We start from the raw sequence: 19886 nt of genomic DNA, 5'->3' as shown, positions 1-19886 counted from the left end.
ATGAAATCATGGCTCATTAATATATTTGCTCCATCATACGTTAAAGGTCCCCCTTGACAATTTGTCCAACTCTAGGGGGCGGTGCTCATCTCCGTTTCCAACCCACAGAGCTAGCGTTAGTCTGAAGTCAATCTTCTGAGACACGGAACACTGTTACCTTCCCACCGTGGTGGTACCTATTTATTTACTCCCATTTTCATTTTGCATGCTTTCATACCACTAGGTTGGCGGGAGCGGGGATTCGATCTTATGACTGCAGGTCTTCTGACCTTGCAGCACAGAGGCTTCTGTGGTTTAACCTGCAGTGCCACCACATCCTTCCGCAGTGCCACCATGCTCCATCATAGTTCTCTTGAAATATAAATATGAGCATAAACTAATTTTTTATTAGTTTGACTGCCCCTGGACATGCTGGTGCCAATTTTGAAACTTGTGTTAGAGAAGGTTTTGGGAGTCTCAACAAAAGCAATTCTCAAAGTTTCTTGAAAAGAGAAAAGTAAGTCATTCTGTCACAATTTGGAAAAGTTATCCTAAAGTTAATTCTGGAGTTGTGTAATGGAACGTATCATCTGGAACAGGTGCCCTTAAACATGTACAGTGATTTTCTCCTGTGCTTTATTGTCTAATATTCTCTGAGATGGTAGGAAAGCAGGGATTGAATTATGACATGAAACATATGAAGCGCATTGATTAAATCCACAAAAGCCACCCTCTGATCTCTCTTCCTTGGCCAAATTATTATTCCCTTTCCCCCACCTGTGGCCTTTGAAAACAACAGCTGTAGGACTATTATAAAATAAAATAAAATAAAATAAGGGGGCAAGACCTTTCCCTGCCAGAGTCAGCTCTGCCTTCTGTAACCTGAGAGCTTCTAACGAAAGTGCTAGTTTGTCGTTTTGTTATAACTTCTAGACACAGCTGAGCCATAATAGCTCATATTCTGAATGTGAAAGCAGTCTTACTTTATATCTCTATTCTCACATGGTCCTTGATTGATTGATTGATTGATTGATTGATTGTGGTGACAATGGTTTAAGGTGAGAGCTCTGATTTGGAAGTCCTGAAACAGAATGCCCACCCCCTATGAATTCATAAATAATGGAATCCTGATTCTGTACAAGTCTACTTTGAATCAAGTCCCATTGAGCTCTGAGAACATTGCTCTTGAGCAAATGTGTGTGGGATTATAGCTGAAGTCATATTATAACATCCTTGTCATAGTTCCCACTATCCTATAGCATTGTGGAGACCACACATGAATATATTTGATGCTTTCAACACTAAAAATCTATGGAGCAATTATTATTGTTACTGTTGATTTTGTTTTGATAGGCACTTGATCTATGTAGCAAACACATTGTATGAATATATTATTCAATGTAAGCTGTCATAGTTGACAGCAGGATCAAGTTTGTATTTTCAAACACTAAGGAAGTTCTATTAGAAGTTTTGCTTGGGTTCCTAAAGCTCATATAGTATGTTTACTTCCAGTGCTTTCTCCCCAGAAGGCTCTAAATCTTGCATTAACTTGTAGCCAGGTTAATTATCTTACTAGGAATGGTAATGAGAAAAATACCAGCATTAAGTTGTCTTCTGCAGGCTGCCAACACTCTTGATCTTCCTTTGATTGATTGAGGGAACTGCCCAGATTTCTGCCACAGCTAAATAGCATGTTTTAACAGGCAGTACCTCCAAGAGAGAAAACAGCCAGTAGTTTAGGTAGCCAGAATCTTTTGAGCTATTTTCCCAAGTGGTAGGGTTGTAATTTACAACTATGTCAAGAAGTTACTACGTTGGCATCAGTGCAGCTAAAACAGATGCACATAGTTTTTATTGTTGATATTGTTGTGATCAAGTTCTAAACCTTAGTGACATGCTGAAAACAAACTAGGAGGCATCAGTTCAATAATTCTTTGAGAGCTGCAGTGTGATATTGCTGATCTTCTAGCAAAAAAATAGGTAACATGCTGTTAATACAGGCTGAGTACTTGAGGATAGCCAATGTGGCACCAATTTATAAAAAGAGATCTGGTATGATTCAGGAAATTGGTGGAAACTATTCATGATAAATATATCAAGCATATACAGCAGGATGAGCAACACAAGGATGAGCAGACTGCAGATGTCCACATAGTTGCAGCTACTACTACAGGTGTTTCAGTGCACCACACTCTTGGGAATAAATCCTCTTACTTTTACTTTAAAGCAAGGCATGGAGGAACACATAGCTTGTAGTTATGCTAAAACAGAATGGCCATTTTGACTTCATAGTAGCATATTTGGTGGTGCGGTAGGAGCATGCACTGGAAGGATTCTGCTCTGAATTGAGGTGGGTGGAACATCACCAGTGGAAGTTGCTCACCCATGATTTGCAGGATCAGCTTTCAACTCAGCATTTTGTGCCTCACATGTTAATAAATCTTCAGTCCAGATAAAAGTCTCAAATCACAGTGTCATAGGTGTGGAACTGTGTAAAAGACAAATACCTCCTTTTTACTCAACTTTTTCCTATTCCATAAATAGTTTCTGTGATTCTTTCTCTCTGGGCCAAAATCCTGTTGCTTTAGTGTAGAATATCACACTAGGCTAGGCTCACTGAATCAGTGGGGATTTTGTGAATTAGCTCCTCCATAAGTTCCATTGATTCAAATGGGCCTAATTTAATGTGATTTACTTTAACACAGTAAGTCACAATTGGAGTAGGCCCATTTGAATCAATTGAACTTAGAGAATGAGTTGCCTCACCAAATCCCCATTGATTCAACCTAGTGTGAACTACTATGCTAAGCAGCGGGATCTTGGCCATTCTTATGTTAACCAATAAATAAACACATTCCATCTTATGCTGAGTTTCCCCATCTTTCCCATGCTTTGTGTTTATTTTGTTTTCATGTAGAAATATGTACTTTAAAAAAACCCTATAAAATGAAGATGCCCTAGGCCTCTTATCTAAAGTATGGGAAGCCCAAATGACAAAAATGAATGGAACAATTATAACAATTATGATAATTTCAAATAAGCAAATACTGTAGAGTTGTAATAATAAAAACAAACAGAAATACTTGGACACAACAGGCATCCAAACCAAACTTTTCTTGCCTAGTCCTCCCTTCTGACACAGGGCAATAGCTGTTTACAAGGATGAGGTTAAAGCTTGGGGAAAACTCAGATAAAGGGACAGGTGTCTACAGACCCTATCTTTTCAGCTCTGTAGCCTCCTTCACCAGCTCAGCTTCAGACTGCTTCAGTTTAAGTTTTCCACTTTTTATAGGACGCCGCCCCAAAACGATAACAACTTTATTATACCCCTGTATAAGCTATATACACCTTCATTTACTTCTAACCTACTACCTCAAATTCATCTTAATATTAAATGTGTCACATTGAGAAATAGCATTGCTCAAGCTGGATGCTTCCAGATGTTTTGATCTACATGCTGCCTGAACACTGGAGGTAAAAACATCTGTGAAAGTCTAATGTGGAGAAATCTTGTGAGATTTTCTTTCTTCTTAAAGGCACACTTATTTTTCAGGGGCTTGTCTACTTATGACTGAACATAAAGTTGCCAGCTGCTACAACTCTAATAGCAACTTGACCTGCAGACTAACAGCTGAGAATATGTCTACATGCCATGAAAATGCTGCTATGTTCTTAAAGGCACAGGAGCATTCAAGGCTGGGAGGTAGTGGGAAAATCTCTCTTTATGGTCACTTGGCAACCCTAGATAAAACTGAATGAGTTCTCAGGTTTCAGAAGAGCCAGAGAGGGCCCACTCCTTCATCTTATGTTTTCAAAAAGCCCAGTAGGGTGAGGGGCACAATTTGAGTAAAACGGAGGGAAGTCAACAGCAGAGCTTGAAAATTTTGCTTTATGGTGGCTATTATTACCTGTAACACGCCACTTTGTGGGGTAATAAGACCATATCATTAGTTCTGGAAAATAACACCATGACTGGTAATTGTCACATTTTAAGTATAAATAGCATATATTCACTACTTTGAAAATGAGGGGTCTTGAGAGAGGGGCTTTTATAGAAAGTTTGATCGTTTTTAAAAAGTACATTGAAAGGGACATGCTAAAAACAACTCACTATCAACACATCCTCTTTATATAAAAATAATATGCAGTGCCAATGAGTTGATGTTCCTCTTTAAAGTTAATCAGTTACCTTTAAAAATTATATTCCAAACTCTGGGGTGTGCAGCTACCTTTGGAATGTGTTTGGATTTTTCAGGGGGGTTAAAATGCAGTGTCCAAGCTATTGCCTGGATCCAGTTATAATGCAGATTTCTTTTCTCCACAGCTTCCCTGGCTATGTATTAGTCCATTTTGGAGCACAATCTGTATGAACTATACAGCTTATGTCCAGGCTATCTCAAGGACCATTTCACCCTCTATGAACCTGCTCAGGTCTTAAGATCTTCATAAAAGTTATTTCTTTCTGTTCCACCATCCTCACAGCAACATTCAGTGAGGAAACAAGAGGGGGCTTTTTCAGTGGCAACTCCCAAGCTCCCTGCTCTTGAGGGAGACTAGTCTGTCCCCCTCATTTTTGTCATCCTTTCAGAAGATTGAAAACATTTTAATATAAACTGGCCTTTGACCATTGATCAGGACCATTTAACGGCAGCTGTGTTGTCATTGTTGTAAACAGTTTTAAATGGCATTCACTTAGTGTTTGTTTTAATCTGATAATCTATTATCAGTGTTTTAATATGATAATTAACTGTGGTTTTTAATTGGGTGTTTTGGTTAAATTTATATTGTTAGGATACAAATAAAATAAACAGGTAAATATTATGCATTGAGCTAATTGTTAGAAGATGTGCATGAGGTACCATCGCAAACTCAGAAAAGGCAAGTGACAACTTTGAAGCCTTCTCAAGAATGGTTTCCCATTTCTGGGACTTTCTCTCCAGACAGGGGCTTCTGGTACCAACATTGTTAGCCTCTGACGCCCCACAAAGACATTTTAAACTGCTTTGATGTATTTGAATATATTTTGCTTTTAAAATAATGTGTTCTTTATTATATTACACTTCTTATATTGTTTTTAATAAACTAACTTAGAAACTGCTGAAGGGCTGTATTTAAATCTTTGAAATAAGTACATTAATAACCATCCAGAATTGCCAAAAGGAAGTGTAGCTTGCCTGGACTGATAGAAGCCAGGTTTGTTCCTGTACATCAGATAAACATTCCAAGGGATCAACTGAGTGAGTAAAACACAGGTTACATGATCAGCGAGCCTGGTAAACATTTTTTCCAGATGGGTAGGAACGTTGAAGAGTTTTGTCAAGAGAACAAGCTGGTCATCACAAACACTCTTTTCCAACAACACAAGAGGCGACTCTACTTATGGAAATCACCAGATGGGCCATACCGAAATCAGATTGATTATATTCTCTGCGGCCAAAGATGGAGAAGCTCTATACAGTCAGCTAAACAAGACCTGGAGCTGATTGTGGCTCTGATCATCAGCTTCTTATAGTAAAATTCAAGCTTAAACTGAAGAAAGTAGGAAAAACCATGGGGCTAGTCAGGTATAATCTAAACCAAATCCGTTATGAATACACAATGGAAGTGAAGAACAGATTTAAGGAACTCGATTTGGTGGACAGAGTGCCTGAAGAACTATGGATAGACGCTCGTAATATTGTACAGGAGGCAGCGAGAAAAATCATCCCAAAGATAAGGAAATGCAAGAAAGGAAAGTGGCTGTCCAACAAGGCCTTAGAAATAGCAGAGAAGAAAAGGGAAACAAAATGCAAGGGAGATAGGGAAAGTTACAGAAAATTGAATGCAGACTTCCAAAGAATAGCAAGCAGAGACAAGAGGGCTTTCTTAAATGAACAATGCAAAGAAATAGAGGAAAATAATAGAAAAAGAAAAACCAGAGATCTCTTCAGGAAAATTGGAGATATCAAAGGAATATTTTGTGCAAAATATTTTTGATAAAGGACAAAAATGGCAGGGACCTTACAGAAGCAGAAGACATCAAGAAGAGGTGGCAAGAATACACAGAGTAATTATACCAGAAAGATTTGGATATTGCAGACAACCCAGATAATGTGGTTGCTGACCTTGAGCCAGACATCCTGGAGACTGAAGTCAAGTGGGCCTTAGAAAGCTTGGCTAACAAGGCCAGTGGAGGTGATGGCATTCCAGTTGAACTATTTAAAATCTTAAAAGATGATGCTGTTAAAGGTGCTACATTCAATATGCCAGCAAGTTTGGAAAAAACTCAACAGTGGCCAGAGGACTGGAAAAGATCAGTCTACATGTCAATCCCAAAGAAGGGCAGTGCCAAAGAATGCTCCTACTACCATACAATTGCACTCATTTCACACGCTAGCAAGGTTATACTCAAAATCCTACAAGGTAAGCTTCAACAGTATGTGGACCGAGAACTCCCAGAAGTACTGGATTTCAAAGGGGCAGAGGAACTGGAGACCAAATTGCTAACATGCGCTGGATTATGGAGAAAGCCAGAGAGTTCCAGAAAAACATCTGCTTCATTGACTATGCAAAAGCCTTTGTGTGGATCACAGCAAACTATGGCAAGTCCTTAAAGAAATGGGAGTGCCTGACCACCTTATCTATCTCCTGAGAAACCTATACGTGGGACAGGAAGCAACAGTTAGAAGTGGATATGGAACAACTGATTGGTTCAAAATTGGGAAAGGAGTACGGCAAGGCTGTATATTGTCCCCCTGCTTATTTAACTTATATGCAGAATACATCATGTGAAAGGCTGGACTGGAGGAATCCCAAGCCAGAATTAAGATTGCCGGAAGAAATATCAACAACCTCCAATATGCAGATGATACCATCTGATGGCAGAAAGTGAGGAGGAATTAAGGAACCTTGCATTGAGGGTGAAAGAGGAGAGTGCCAAAGAAAAAACCACAACGGTCTGAAGCTCAACATCAAAGAAATTAAGATCATGGCCACTTGTCCCATCACCTCCTGGGAAATAGAAGGGGAAGACATGGAGGCAGTGACAGATTTTACTTTCTTGGGCTCCATGATCACTGCAGATGGTGACAGCAGCCACAAAATTAAAAGACACTTGCTTCTCGGGAGGAAAGCAATGACAAACCTAGACCGCATCTTAAAAAGCAGAGACATCATCTTGCCAACAAAAGTACGCAAAGTCAAAGCTATGGCTTTTCCCATAGTGATGTATGGAGGTGACAGCTGGACCATAAAGAAGGCTGACTGCTGAAGAATTGATGCCTTTGAATTGTGGTGCTGGAGGAGGCTCTTGACAGTCCCCTGGACTGCAAGGAGAACAAACCTATCCATTCTAAAGGAAATCAACCCTGAGTGCTCACTGGAAGGACAGATCCTGAAGCTGAGGCTCCAATACTTTGGCCATCTCATCAGAAGAGAAGACTCCCTGGAAAAGACCTTGATGTTAGGAAAGTGTGAAGGCAAGAGGAGAAGGGGACGACAGAGGATGAGATGGTTGGACAGTGTCTGTGAAGCAACCAACATGAATTTGACCCAACTCTGGGAGGCAGTGGAAGACAGGAGGGCCTGGCGTGCTCTGGTCCATGGGGTCACGAAGAGTCGAACACGACTAAACGACTAAACAACAACAGGGAACTTGACTACCACATAGGGATTCATGCTCCCAAAGTTTAGGGCTACAGAAGAGCTCATATTCAGAGATCAATAGTAAACTATGACCTGGCAAAAATTTTCAAATGCAGCGTCTGCTGCTACAGTGGTGTTATATCCCACCTCACTTCAGTGCTGATGAAATCAGGATGATTCCTGTACCTGTGACATCTTATAGCACCATCTACTGGAAGATGTGAGTAGAATATTGTAAAGATGGCCCCTTGCCTTCCCTAGCTTTAGTTCTTTTAAAACAGCATGGCAGCAATATTGAACAATGGACTAATCACTGTTCCTTCCTGAATAGCTACAGTTTCCACAGTCATTCTAGTGGTGTAAGGATGGAGAACTGTAACAGTCAGCTTTTGTGACCTAAAAGTTACTGGTTGACAAAAGAATTTGATTCAAACAGTTTGATACTTGGCTAATTTGTTGACCCCTTCTTTCCCACCAGATTTATTTTTACAACTGTAACCTTAAACTACAGCTGTTTTGTTCAGTCAACAGTATAATATTCCACATTTTAAGGTATTCATCAATGAGCAATTTCTCAGTATCTTTTCACTGATTTATCTGAATGGCTTTTGCCACAATAATGTTGTGTGTCTCCAGCATGAAGAACCGTATTTATATTTCCCTGAAGAGAATATGTTCCCTTTATTTTTCTTGGCACACAATAATCTGAGGTAAACCCTTCATTTAAAGACCCTGTAGTACTGCTTGATCAATTGGGGTGCTTCACTACTGTTTCTTATTTATTTCAGATAAAGGTATCAGTTCCTCGCAATGTGCGACTATAAGTGAAGTTGGCTTTAAAAATTATCCTGCGTCATCTTGATCTTGTATCAGACACTCTGGAACAGGAGTGGACCATGTTCCCCCAGAGAGAATTTGCTAGAGACCATCTTCACCACCACCCAACAAAAACTGGGCCATCACCACTCCACACTGTTTCTTCCACCGTAGAATCTTAAAGAGAAGCATGAGGTGATCAGATATTTCTGACACACACCTTCCATTCATCCAAGGTGGGTCCTACCTCGAGGCAGACTGGTAGACTGAGAGGCCCGCTTCAGATAATTGGTCTTGCACAGGTGAAATAACATTAGGTAGGTTGTGTAGGTAGGTAGGGCCAGAGAGGGAGAAATATTTGTGAGCGTTTCAGTCTCAAATACCATATAACCAGATCAGCCTTGGGAAATGTTATCAACTGCTTAATATGCAGCAAGCAGCAGGTGAAGCTTTTCATGCATGGACATTCAGTGACAGAGTAAAATTCATCTCCCAACCTCTGCCAATTATAGATTTTAAGGCACAAGTCTCCTGCCTGAGGAGGTAACAATGCTTGCTGATGAGATTCTAGCAGTTTTGCTGCAGAGAAATACTAAGCAAAAAGAGAACTCTTCACTTTTTTATGTAGGTCTTTCAGTCGCTGTCTGAGGAATCTATCTGCACTTCCCAGAAAGTACAAAATTCAAGAGAAGAGACACACAAATGCACTGATTGTAATTTGATCATTGTATATAGCATGCTGTTTCTTCTTGTCTTTGATATCATTAACACCCCTGAAAACTTAAATTTGCACTCAAGACTTGTATTATTTATTACCTTGCAATAACCTGCCATCAGCCTACTGGAATACCACAGAATCCCTGTCCTGAACTGGTAGCTTTCTTGGATTTCTGGAACATTTAGTCTTTGGCTTCACAGATGAACTTGATAATCCTTGTTTCTTCCACGATGTCTTGTTTTAACACATTCAGCAAAGAGTCTGTTTCACAAAACGGGATTAGAAGAGTGACTATAATATAACTGAGTACTGAAAACATATCTCCATTAATGTGGATGCCTTCCACTAGCTTTGTAAGTTCAGGTTTATTAATTTTGACAGAAAATGGATTAATTTGGCACCCATGTCCAAATGCCAAAGAAGTACACATTATGTTCTTAATTTAAAAACATATTTTAAAAGTTTCCATTCCTTAATAGATTTTAATATCCCTTGCACATAAACTGTACAAAATATTTACTCATGTAAATAAATAAACATACAATTTACAGACAGTGTTTTGCAAGATACAATATGGGAGGTATATTTCCCCCTAGAGCAAATATGATTCAAAGGAATCACTTGTTGAGAAATATAGGCACAAACCAATCACTGGCCCAAATAGCATTCAGTAAATTCCCTTTAAATAGGAAAATGGGGGATTTATATCAATAGTGCAGGAGTACAAATAACTGTTTAACAGAACAAAAGTGAAGAAAATTCAGATGCCATCAAAATTTAATATTGGACATTGCAACAGCATTAGAAGAGTTTTGATCCATTACCCAATGGCTGAACACATGGCTGCCATTCTTCACTGGCTCATCTCAAAAATATAAAACATAATGGCTGAAATCCAACGATAAGTCAACTAGTGCAGGACCATTGAATCAGTAGGGGTTTTGAGTCAACTTCTCTATAAATGTCACTGATTCAAAGAACCAATGCTTCTGCATTACCTCTGGATTTCAGCCGATGTTTCTATTACCCACATTACATGTTGCAAATAGATGGTGCTTGTTGATTGATATTGAAGATTACAGTATATTGTGGGGTAGAGTTATAAACAGCAGGTGGAATGGTTCACATATTTGTCTCGATATATCTCAAACTTAACAGAAATAACTACAAGAAGCACCTTGGTTATGGAAATGTTATTTTCTCAATGTTTTCATAGCTCACAAAAAATTGAAAAGGCTCATAACTAGTGTAAGTATGATGGTCACACAGTACTGGGATTCTGAATGATAATTCCCCCCTCTTATGGTTCCAAACAGTGTTATCAGGATCCCTTGAAGGGCTTGCTGAACATCTACATCAGTTGTGTTGGGTTGGTACAGTTTGCAATGGCTGAGAGTCCCTCCTCTTTGCCCAACACCCTAAGCATAACTACTGTACAAAGTAGCAGCTGGAGGAAAAGTTTAGTTACTTCTAATCTGTCAGTTGGCTCCAACAGCAGTGTTCCCAATCTGATGGTCTCCAGATGTTTTGGCCTACAGGTTCCGATGGTCATGGCTAACATGACCAAAGTTGAAGGATTATAGGAGCTGACATCAGGAACATGAGGAGGGCAACAGATCAGAAAAGGATAACTACTTGATTGCTCCCTATGCCAGACTGAAAGTGGAGGGTGTTGGCTTCTTACAAATATTTTAAAACATGCCTTTTACACATTCCTATGTACAGGCTGGGGGCAGGGGGTCCTAGCAGCACTACACATACACCAGAAACAAATAGCTATCCTGGGCTTTTCTTGTGGGGAGACCAGGCTTTGTAAATCACCCACCTCAGCTCCAAAAGCCTGAGAAACACTGACCTAAAACAGCCCTTCCCTTTTAAATATAAGCATTTTCATGAAGCAAGGTCAGCTCATTCTTTTGCAGAAAGTTCCAGATGAGCCATGTCAAACCCTCACATCTACATGTATTTTGAGGGAAAGAAAAGTTCATCTGGAAAACTTCCACTTTATTGCAAGCCACACCTGTATCAGCACCCCACCCACTGGCAAGCATTCTGTGCTTCTAAGTGAGGGTAGAGGGTTCTCAGAGCTATGTAAGAAAATGGAGAGGAGTCTGTGATTTCCAAAGTTTAACAGCTCCACACCCAAGCCAATGTTGAGATAATATCTAGAGTTAGATGCCCGAGAGAAGCAATAAAAATGAGATGGAAGTTGGCTTATCGTGTGTGGTGTGTGAGGACTGCCACCTTCCCAACCTTCAACCTGATTAGCTGCAAACTGGCTTGCCACATATTTCATTGCATTCCAGATGACTACAGCAATGACACAGTAATAACGTTGGGTTCTGAGAGTGGAAGTGCCTTAGGCTTCCTGGAAGATTTACAATCAACGGATACATAATGTGGGAAATGAGGAAAGCCAGTGTGGTGCGGCTGGTTCCATGTCTCAGTTGATGTCTGCACCTGTTAAGGAAAGCAGACAGAAACTGGCAACAGGGCTAAAGGGATTGTAAAATCCCATGTATCCGATTTCACAGTGGAAAAAAGAATTGGGGCTATAGCACCAATCAGCCCCTGCCAGCATGCATGGTCAGGGATTATGAGAATTATAGTCTACAATAATTGAATGGTGTTAGATTCAGAGGGGCTGTTTTACAGCAGCCAACTTTCCATGTTGGTTCTTTCTCCTCTGGCTGAAATCTGCAGCTTCTGTTCTAGAACTTGATTTAAACAAAAGAGCCTGTCACATACATCTGACCAATATTTTTGGAATTTTTTATGTTTCTTCTTCATCATGCCCAATTCTGGGGTGCCGTGCCTAATGAAGAACCATGCCAGGTTGGAAGTTAGCTTATGTTTGTGATATTTAAGTGGTGCAATAAAGGTGTCAGACACCTATACTTTCATTTTGGGAGAATTAATCAATTTCTAGCAGTTTTCGCAGCTCCCTCCCTGCTCCTCCCAGATCAATTTGCTCCTATTTCTAGCCTACAATGTTACTCTTTCCAGCTACCAGAGTGATCCCAGTCAGTCATGCAACTGGAGAGACCACTGCACTAAGACTTGTTAGCTTCTGTTTACTGGAATTAAATCAGCGTGCACCTCTACTACACCTGCCACTGGGTCTCCATTCCTTCTGGATAGATATACAGTGGCTATAGCCACTGTATATCTATCCAGCTATTGTGAACACATGGCAAAAACTTAATCTTTAATCAGATGGGAACACTTAGTGAACAAAATGGCCTTTAAAAGGCTTTTATTGATCTTCCTACTCAGCCTCCAAAAAGTGTTCAAATCTAGGCTCAACTGTACCATTTGGCAGAATAAGGCATCTACCTTAGGAAGCAAATGCTAATGGCAGCACTCTAGCTGTTACTCCTGGGCATCCTAGTCTTTCTCCTCTCTTGGAGGATAGCTCCATGTGTCACACAACCTACTGACACTTACAAAAAAAATAGGCTGCTGCCCTCACGTGTTGGGGGTTGCTGCTACCCAGCTTCCCACTTTGAACTAGAATTCAGCTTCCAGTCCCATCAGCTTGTGTGTGTAGAAGGAGAGTGTCATTGTTGCTTTGCCTTAAGCAACAAAATGTATCTTCTTGGATCTCCCAGTGGCTTTTAAAACTATCTGTCAACTGCAGTGGCCTTCTGGGCCATCTCTCTTGCATGAGGTCTGGAGTCATTGTTTTGCAGCAGCCTTGGTCCTGCTTTGGAACAAATTGACAATGAAATTAAAGATTTGGGGGCTTTGCTAAAGCAGGATGTGTCTCTAGAAATTAAATTATTTTTCCTGCAGGCACCTCGGTTACAGTTCATCTGACCCTGAATAAACCACAGCAACCTCAGAACAGTGGGGGGCGGAGAGAGAAAGTGTTCAGTTTTTCATCCCTTGCACATTCCCCACATAAAGGGCCTCAAAACAGCTATCTGCATTTCAAAGCAGGTAGGGAACCTTCTGCCTCTCAATTGCTTTGGACTTCATTTCCCAGTAGCCTCTCGGAGCTATAGTCCAAGACACCATAAAGCATTATCCACCTTTGCTCTATTGGCAACAATGCAAAAAGTATTGGAGAAAAAACTTTAAAATACGTACAAATAGCTTCTTGGACAACCTTCGTTGGTCATATGATGGAATGGGATGGAGGAAAGACAACATTTCTCGCAGTTCCACCAGTCCTGAAACTGTTTAAGTTTCTTCATGGCTGCTATTTATGTATCATTAAGAACATTTCTAAATTGGCCCTAAGCTAGTTACTTCCAAAGAATAATATTTCCAGTTCTAACTTGTGGAACAGAAAAAAATACATAGGAGCTTACGTTTGGTAAACAGATTTGGGCTTGGCCTTCCAGTGCCCTTTCAGGCAGTCTATTCTATGCATCTTGTACTCTTTCTGTTTTGCATGTTCACGGTGCTATGCTCCTAGAAATAGCTGCATTGCACAGCACTGCGTGAATAGCTGCAAGCTATATAGCACACAGAAAACTGCTTTGTAGGAGAAAAGGAAGGAAAAATTATACATAGGTTTAGAAGAGAGCCGTTTGCTCTGCAAAGCTTTCTTGGCAAAGTGAATGCTTCTGCTCACCCTGGGTGGCAGAATGGCTGGATCACACACTGGAAAAATTCAACTCCATGCCTGCTTTGTGGCTGATTTTTCTATAGCGCCCTTTAGCACAGGCAGGTTGGCCACATCACCTTCTTAGCAGGAAAGGTGGCAAAGACACAAGCATATTTTTTAAAAACTCCGTTGACATACTAAGCCTTCTTTTTAGGACTGCACACAGTAGAAGCCACTGTGATTTATTTCTGCTAGTCCATCACTGAAACTGAAATCTCCAGAGGGGTATGTTCTTTGGCCAATGTTTACATGAACTTTTCTGTTTCCATTCAGTGCAAGCTCTGTTTTAGCACATAGGTAGTGGTGGTGAAGTATCAGATGATGACCAAGATTTTCATTTCCGTCAAGCTACTGCAGAGCCTCTGCCAGTCCAACCACAGCATCCTCTGTTAAACAAGCCCCCACCCTACTCCTACAAAGTTTAGCTCAGATAACACCATCTTGATCTTGAGCCCATCTGGAATAGATGAAGGAAATGGTTTATTCCTGCTTTCCTTTAAGAAACATAAATGTGCTTTACAATCTTCTTCCCACTTATTTCTTGGCTCACGCCAAGGCAGGTAAATTTATATGACATGAGGATGATGACCTGCATCAGCAGCGGTGTTTTAAACTGTACAAGAACTGAGGCTAATGGCAACTTTGAGCCATCTTTGGTCCCTCTGCACTGTGGCTTCCACTCATTGTGGCTCCCACCCAGTCTGATAAAGTTGTTGAAATGGTCCCAATCCTGTTACACTAAAGGATGGCCCTTTACTTTCCAGATCTGTAAGCTGCTTTTATAGGCTTCTCTCTGCAGAGGCACTTTGAGGGAGGCATTATGGAGAAAGAGGCAGCATTATACCACACTCCCTTTCATTAGATACCCTGAGATCAGACCAGCATTCACTTTTCCTTCAACCAGAGTTTTTTTGTATCTCTGATTACAACTTGGGAGGGAGAAACAGGCAGTGCATGCACAATCTGTTCCTCTCCATTACCTGCTTCAATACATGCAGATTTTGCTCCCAAGCCTTTCCTCTCCTACAGTGAATACTTGGCCATATCACTTTTGTCAAAGGTAACTTTGGTTGCAAAGTAAATGGCCACCAACCCAAACCCAGTAGCAGACGCCATATACGCAGTAACAGACTGTGTGAACTGAACAAGCGAACCCATGAGGAGGGATGGGATAACCTGTGAAAGAAGAAATGCACTATCCAGAATGGCCAGGTCTGAACAGATGCCGCGGCTTGCAGATGTGGTATCTGAGTCTCCCACCATCATCATGAGAGGAACCTCACAGGCTGAACCAACACAGAGGGAAGAGCCAGCCCCAGGAGGAGAGAAGAGGATTCCACTGTGTCCATTTTGGTAGGTCAGTTTCTGTCCGGAAATATGGCTTTTGAGGAAGCCATGCTTCTTGTCTAGTTGAGCTGCACTTTCTTCTTTGCTTTTATACTTTGGTAAATATATCTGAAAAGACAGAACTGGATCAAAACACACTGTACCAGAACACAACAAACACAGAACCAGAAGTGAAATATGTGACTAGCTAGAACCAGGCAGAAGTTGGAATAAAATGCAGCTAATTAACAGAAACAGAATTGGTTTCATTTCCAAACAAAGTAAAGTACAACCTGATTAGGGCCAGAGCATGGATTTTAGACTATAGTTCTTAGCATCTTACACTCGGTCCATGATCGCTGTGGAGTACTGGGAGTTACAGTCCAAACATGTAACTGTTTTCAAGCTTTGATTAGAGCTGGGCAGACAAGACTTAGCTCTGGCAAAGATAACATTCATACAGTGGTTCCCAACCTTGAATCTCCAGATGTTCTTAGACTGCAACTCCCCGGCCAACACAGCTAGCAGTGAAGGCTTCTAAGAGTTTTAGTCTAAGAACATCTGAGGACTCAAGGTTGGGAACCACTGGTCTGATGCCTTTCAGACAAAAGAAGATTTATTGGTTGAGCTGGAGAGTAGCACCAGCCTGTAGCAAACTAGAGTCTGTTGTTGGGAGATTGACTACGGGATAATATTTCCACAAGTAAAATGCAACACCTCAAAAGATCTAGGATCAGATGTAAAATGGGAGGTATGGTTTATTTTTCAGGGTGTCATCAAATGAGACAAAGAAGACAGTACCTAAGTCAGCTTAATTTAATTCATTCACTTTAAGGAACAGTTCTGGTTTCAGCCTAGTCAGTACTTCAGTGCGTTGAGTGCACATCTGCACAATAAAAAAAGACTTCCATTTCCTTTTAAGTATTTCACACATGCACGCGCGCGCGTGCACACACACGCATATACAGACAAGTGCACACACACAAACTCACAGAGAGAGCCCCAGAGTCTTTTTGTGGCATTCACATGCCACATTGCCTATCTCAGGAACTGATCACTCAGAGTCTGTGGATTGAGCAAGCTGTCTTAAGTAAGCTTCTGTAGTTTCTTTTTTCCAAATACATTCCATTGTCCACAATGCCAAGCCAAGTTCAGTAACAGAGAACTATAATGTGGAAGCTGAAAATCTGCCTAACATTCCTGCTTACACGGGTATCAATGTAGCTGTTGTATGACTTCATGATTTCAGTGGATGGATATAGTTTTGTTGACTATGGATGATGCTGTGCAAAGGAAAGCACTGGGAAGGAAACACTGGTGCAGGAAGGGCCAAATGGCTAACTGTAGCCAAAGATTACTTGCTCTGCTCAGTGCCTTACATTTTAGGTCTTATTTAGAAAGACCCAGAATCTGGCTAGTAGTTCAGAAACTACTTAAATTCCTCCAAAGAATGCATTTTGCAAATAAGCATTGGTAGCCTGATCCAAACAGCTTAATCCTTTTCTCTCTACTATGGTCTCAGGTAGATCAGACTTCCCTTGCTTACTGATTGCATTGAGAGTAGGGTGCTCCGATTTGCACAAACTGAACCTCACTCTCACCCATGCAAACAGCAGAAGACAAGGGGCCCCCAATCAGTATCAAGATCCCCAAATGGACCAGCTCTTTTCTTTTTTAAAAAAAAATCCTAACAGTTTGAATTGAACTATCATTTTGTTTGGCGCCCATTGTGGCATGGACAAACAGCTAAATATTAACTCTAAGGGGAAAAAATGCAGCAAAAACAAGACCAGAAAAAATGCAGCAAGAATGGCCAAGCACACAATTCTTCAGTAATTCATCTATCCCCATTTTACCACCAGCAGTTTCAATAGAGAGGAAATTACCGGTGCCAATTGCAGGCTATTGTACTCGACTGACCTCACCCTGCATGTTTCCAGGGAACGAATGAGTTTTGAATCCAGATCTAACTCTCAAGGCCCTGGAACACCCTGTTTCAACATGTAGCACTGACAGAAACACCACCAGCAACCATTCAATGCCTGTGGAATTTTCTATTGATGCACAACACTGAAAAATTGAAAGAGAGCTGTGCAGGTTTGGGGCAGGAACAAGAACTGAATGCACTGTACCATGAATAACCACAGAAATTCCTAGCTGCTACTGGAATTAAAATGTAGCATTTAAAATATAGTCCAGTAGAAGAAACTATGTTAGCAGCCAGCTGTGATCAAGAAAATTCAAGGATTGCTGTAAAAGTGTGTGCTCAAAAAGTCCTGGTACTATTATTTGGATACCTACATACAGAACCTAGAAAAGGTATAGATGTAACATATTGGCCTGGGGATTCTGGGAGATACAGTGCAAAAAAAAGGGGGGGGGACTTTTTGAAGCCCTATTAATATGTTTACATCAAAAAAAACCCTAGCCATTTTCTCAGGCTCTTTACTCAGCACAAGATAGGCAGGGAAGCCATTTCATAACAGCAAAATCCCTCAATGGGAAGGCCTTGGCAGAACAGAACAGTTCACGGGCATGCGAGAAATGCAACCGACTTACGCGGCTTGCGAGCGTGAAGCTTCAGACAGGGTTAGTCTCGCAGGCTTTCACAGCACTGGAATGGCAGCTGTTATGGAGAAACTCACTTCAGAAGAGAGAAGCAAAGAAGCTTAGGAAGCAGACAGAAAGGGCTGACAAAAGGCAAAGAAAACAGAAATGGCTTTTAATAGTAACACCCCAAGAAGGACTGTGACAGCTAGGAAGGAAGTACGTAGACTAAGTATTAGTGCAATGAAGGGGGGATGAGGCCAGCATCTAACTGTGACACAACATAAGCAAGATGCAAAACTATCCTATAGTAAACATTATTAAAATACTGGATTATGTAAGTGGTTTCCCCCCTCATTTTAAATAATGAGACATGTGAGACATGATAGATGATAAGCCAGACATGATGTCTTTAATAGTTTAAGAGAGGGCAACTGTACTCTGAAAGATCTATAGAAATGGACTTCCTCAGATTTTCACTACTTTTAAAAAAGGGCTGAGTTAAAATATTCCCTCTCCAACTTTTTAAAAAAATTAACCAATTACATATAATGGCCTTCAGAAATAATTTTAACTTATTGGCCAAAATTGTGATTGCACAGTTATGATGGCAGAAGGGAAATGACATTTTCCTTGCTATGAGTATTCAATGTTTGGATTTCTCATTGCATATCTGTCAGGGGGCTTGGTGAGTGATAGGGACTCATTAATTAGCAGCAATATTTGCCACTAGTGCAACTACATAGCAGAGAAAATACACTTTGATCTGCAGTTTTTAAAATAGAGTCCCTGCTGGTAAAATTGTTGTAGCCATCCATCCAAATGACAATTACTGTTGCAGGAGTCAGCACGGGCGGAGGCAGAGAAAGCTGTCAAATAGGTTTGCATGGCGCTCCAGCAGTGGAAGCTGCTTGATGGGATGTCTACTGGCAATTTCCACTGGGAGCACCCCTTCCCTTTGCTTCTCTCCACTCAAGCTGACATAGTGCTTGAGTTTAAGTACTATGGGGTGGTATATAAGCAGCACACTTTGCTTTATCTGAATTAGCAGTAAATTGACAGATTTTCTTTTTTTTAAAAAAAAAATACTATTTGGAGGCAACAGGCACTCAGCTGAGGTGATCACTCTGCTTCTCTCACAGACAGAGAAAAGGGGCATTAGCCCAGTCAGAGCAAAACAAAACAATGCTCTGCTGGCTGAAGAAATAGAGACGGTTCTTCACCGAAAAGAAATGATTCCTCAGCGGCCTTCCCCACACTGAGCTTTATATTGTGCAGTCATTAGTTTTTAATTCAATTTCGTCTGTGGCAAATCCAATGCAAACTGTGGGGTAAACAGCCAATGTGGTCACCCGCTGAGTTAAGCCATTTCCCTTCCACTAATGAAACTATGCAACAAGATTTTGGCCACTTTATGCCACTAGGTCAGAGGTGGAACTAGCATGAAAGATACAGGCCTGGAAACCTGCCTGCCATCGTGCTTATTTGTTACAGTATATGACATATCCTCTCAGACCTACTTAACTGGCCTGATTTGCTGTACTCAATATTTCATTAGACTCTTGTACCACATCCTTCTAAAAAAATCAGGGAATTCATAATATTGTGCCTTAACATTCTGTAAATCTCCCTGACTTAGCAAGTAGGAATGTAGGTGTGAACAGTTTATTAAAAGCATAGGCGATATTAAAAAAAATTTAATTGTTTCTTTGAAAAATAATGGTTATATTGAAAATACACTGAGAGAACACGCACACACTGGAGAATACAATGACACAACTGTTCTTAGAAGCACCTACAACGAACATTAAAGTCAAAATACCATAGCACCTTTTAAAGACTATGGTTTTATGTATTATGTAAGCTTTTAAAAAGCAATAGATAAAATAGAGGACCAGGCAAGTAACAGATCCCTTATATAAGCTTATACTGTAATAAGCCAGTTTAGTCTTAGATAATCCTGAATGTTGTATCTTGTGTACAAAGGAACCATATCATTTCCTATACCATTGTTCTTTGCTTGTGTGCAAAAACCGATAGGAAATTACTGAAAATGTATATCTGTTAAATATATTTAAAACCTACATTTAATTATTCCAAGAGTTTTAACCCTTGCTATTTCGTTTTATCTCCAGACTTGTCTTAACAAGCAAAAGAAACAGAAAGCAGCCCCTACCTCTGTATCACAAAACAAGATTCATATGGCTTACATCAGCAGTTTTAATTAGTTGTAAGTAGCTTCTCTGAAGTCTTCCAGGGCAA

General features: G+C 40.5%; 1 protein-coding gene across 3 annotated transcripts in view; it reads right to left on the bottom strand.

Moving 5' to 3' along the window:
- Window positions 1–9482: 9482 nt before the first annotated feature.
- Window positions 9483–19886, bottom strand: part of SLC45A3 (solute carrier family 45 member 3) — a 60319-nt gene continuing 49915 nt past the window's right edge. For all 3 annotated transcript variants that reach the window (XM_020797626.3, XM_020797642.3, XM_020797615.3), the window contains one exon: window positions 9483–15206. In XM_020797626.3, the coding sequence (XP_020653285.1) occupies window positions 14775–15206 (432 nt within the window). In that variant the 3' untranslated portion in view covers window positions 9483–14774. The remainder of the gene's footprint in view (window positions 15207–19886) is intronic.

Source organism: Pogona vitticeps, chromosome 4 (assembly GCF_051106095.1).
Source record: "Pogona vitticeps strain Pit_001003342236 chromosome 4, PviZW2.1, whole genome shotgun sequence".
In the NCBI taxonomy this organism is placed as follows: domain Eukaryota; kingdom Metazoa; phylum Chordata; class Lepidosauria; order Squamata; family Agamidae; genus Pogona; species Pogona vitticeps.
The sequence above is the reverse complement of the archived record's forward strand: the minus strand, read 5'-3'. Positions and strand labels throughout refer to the sequence as shown.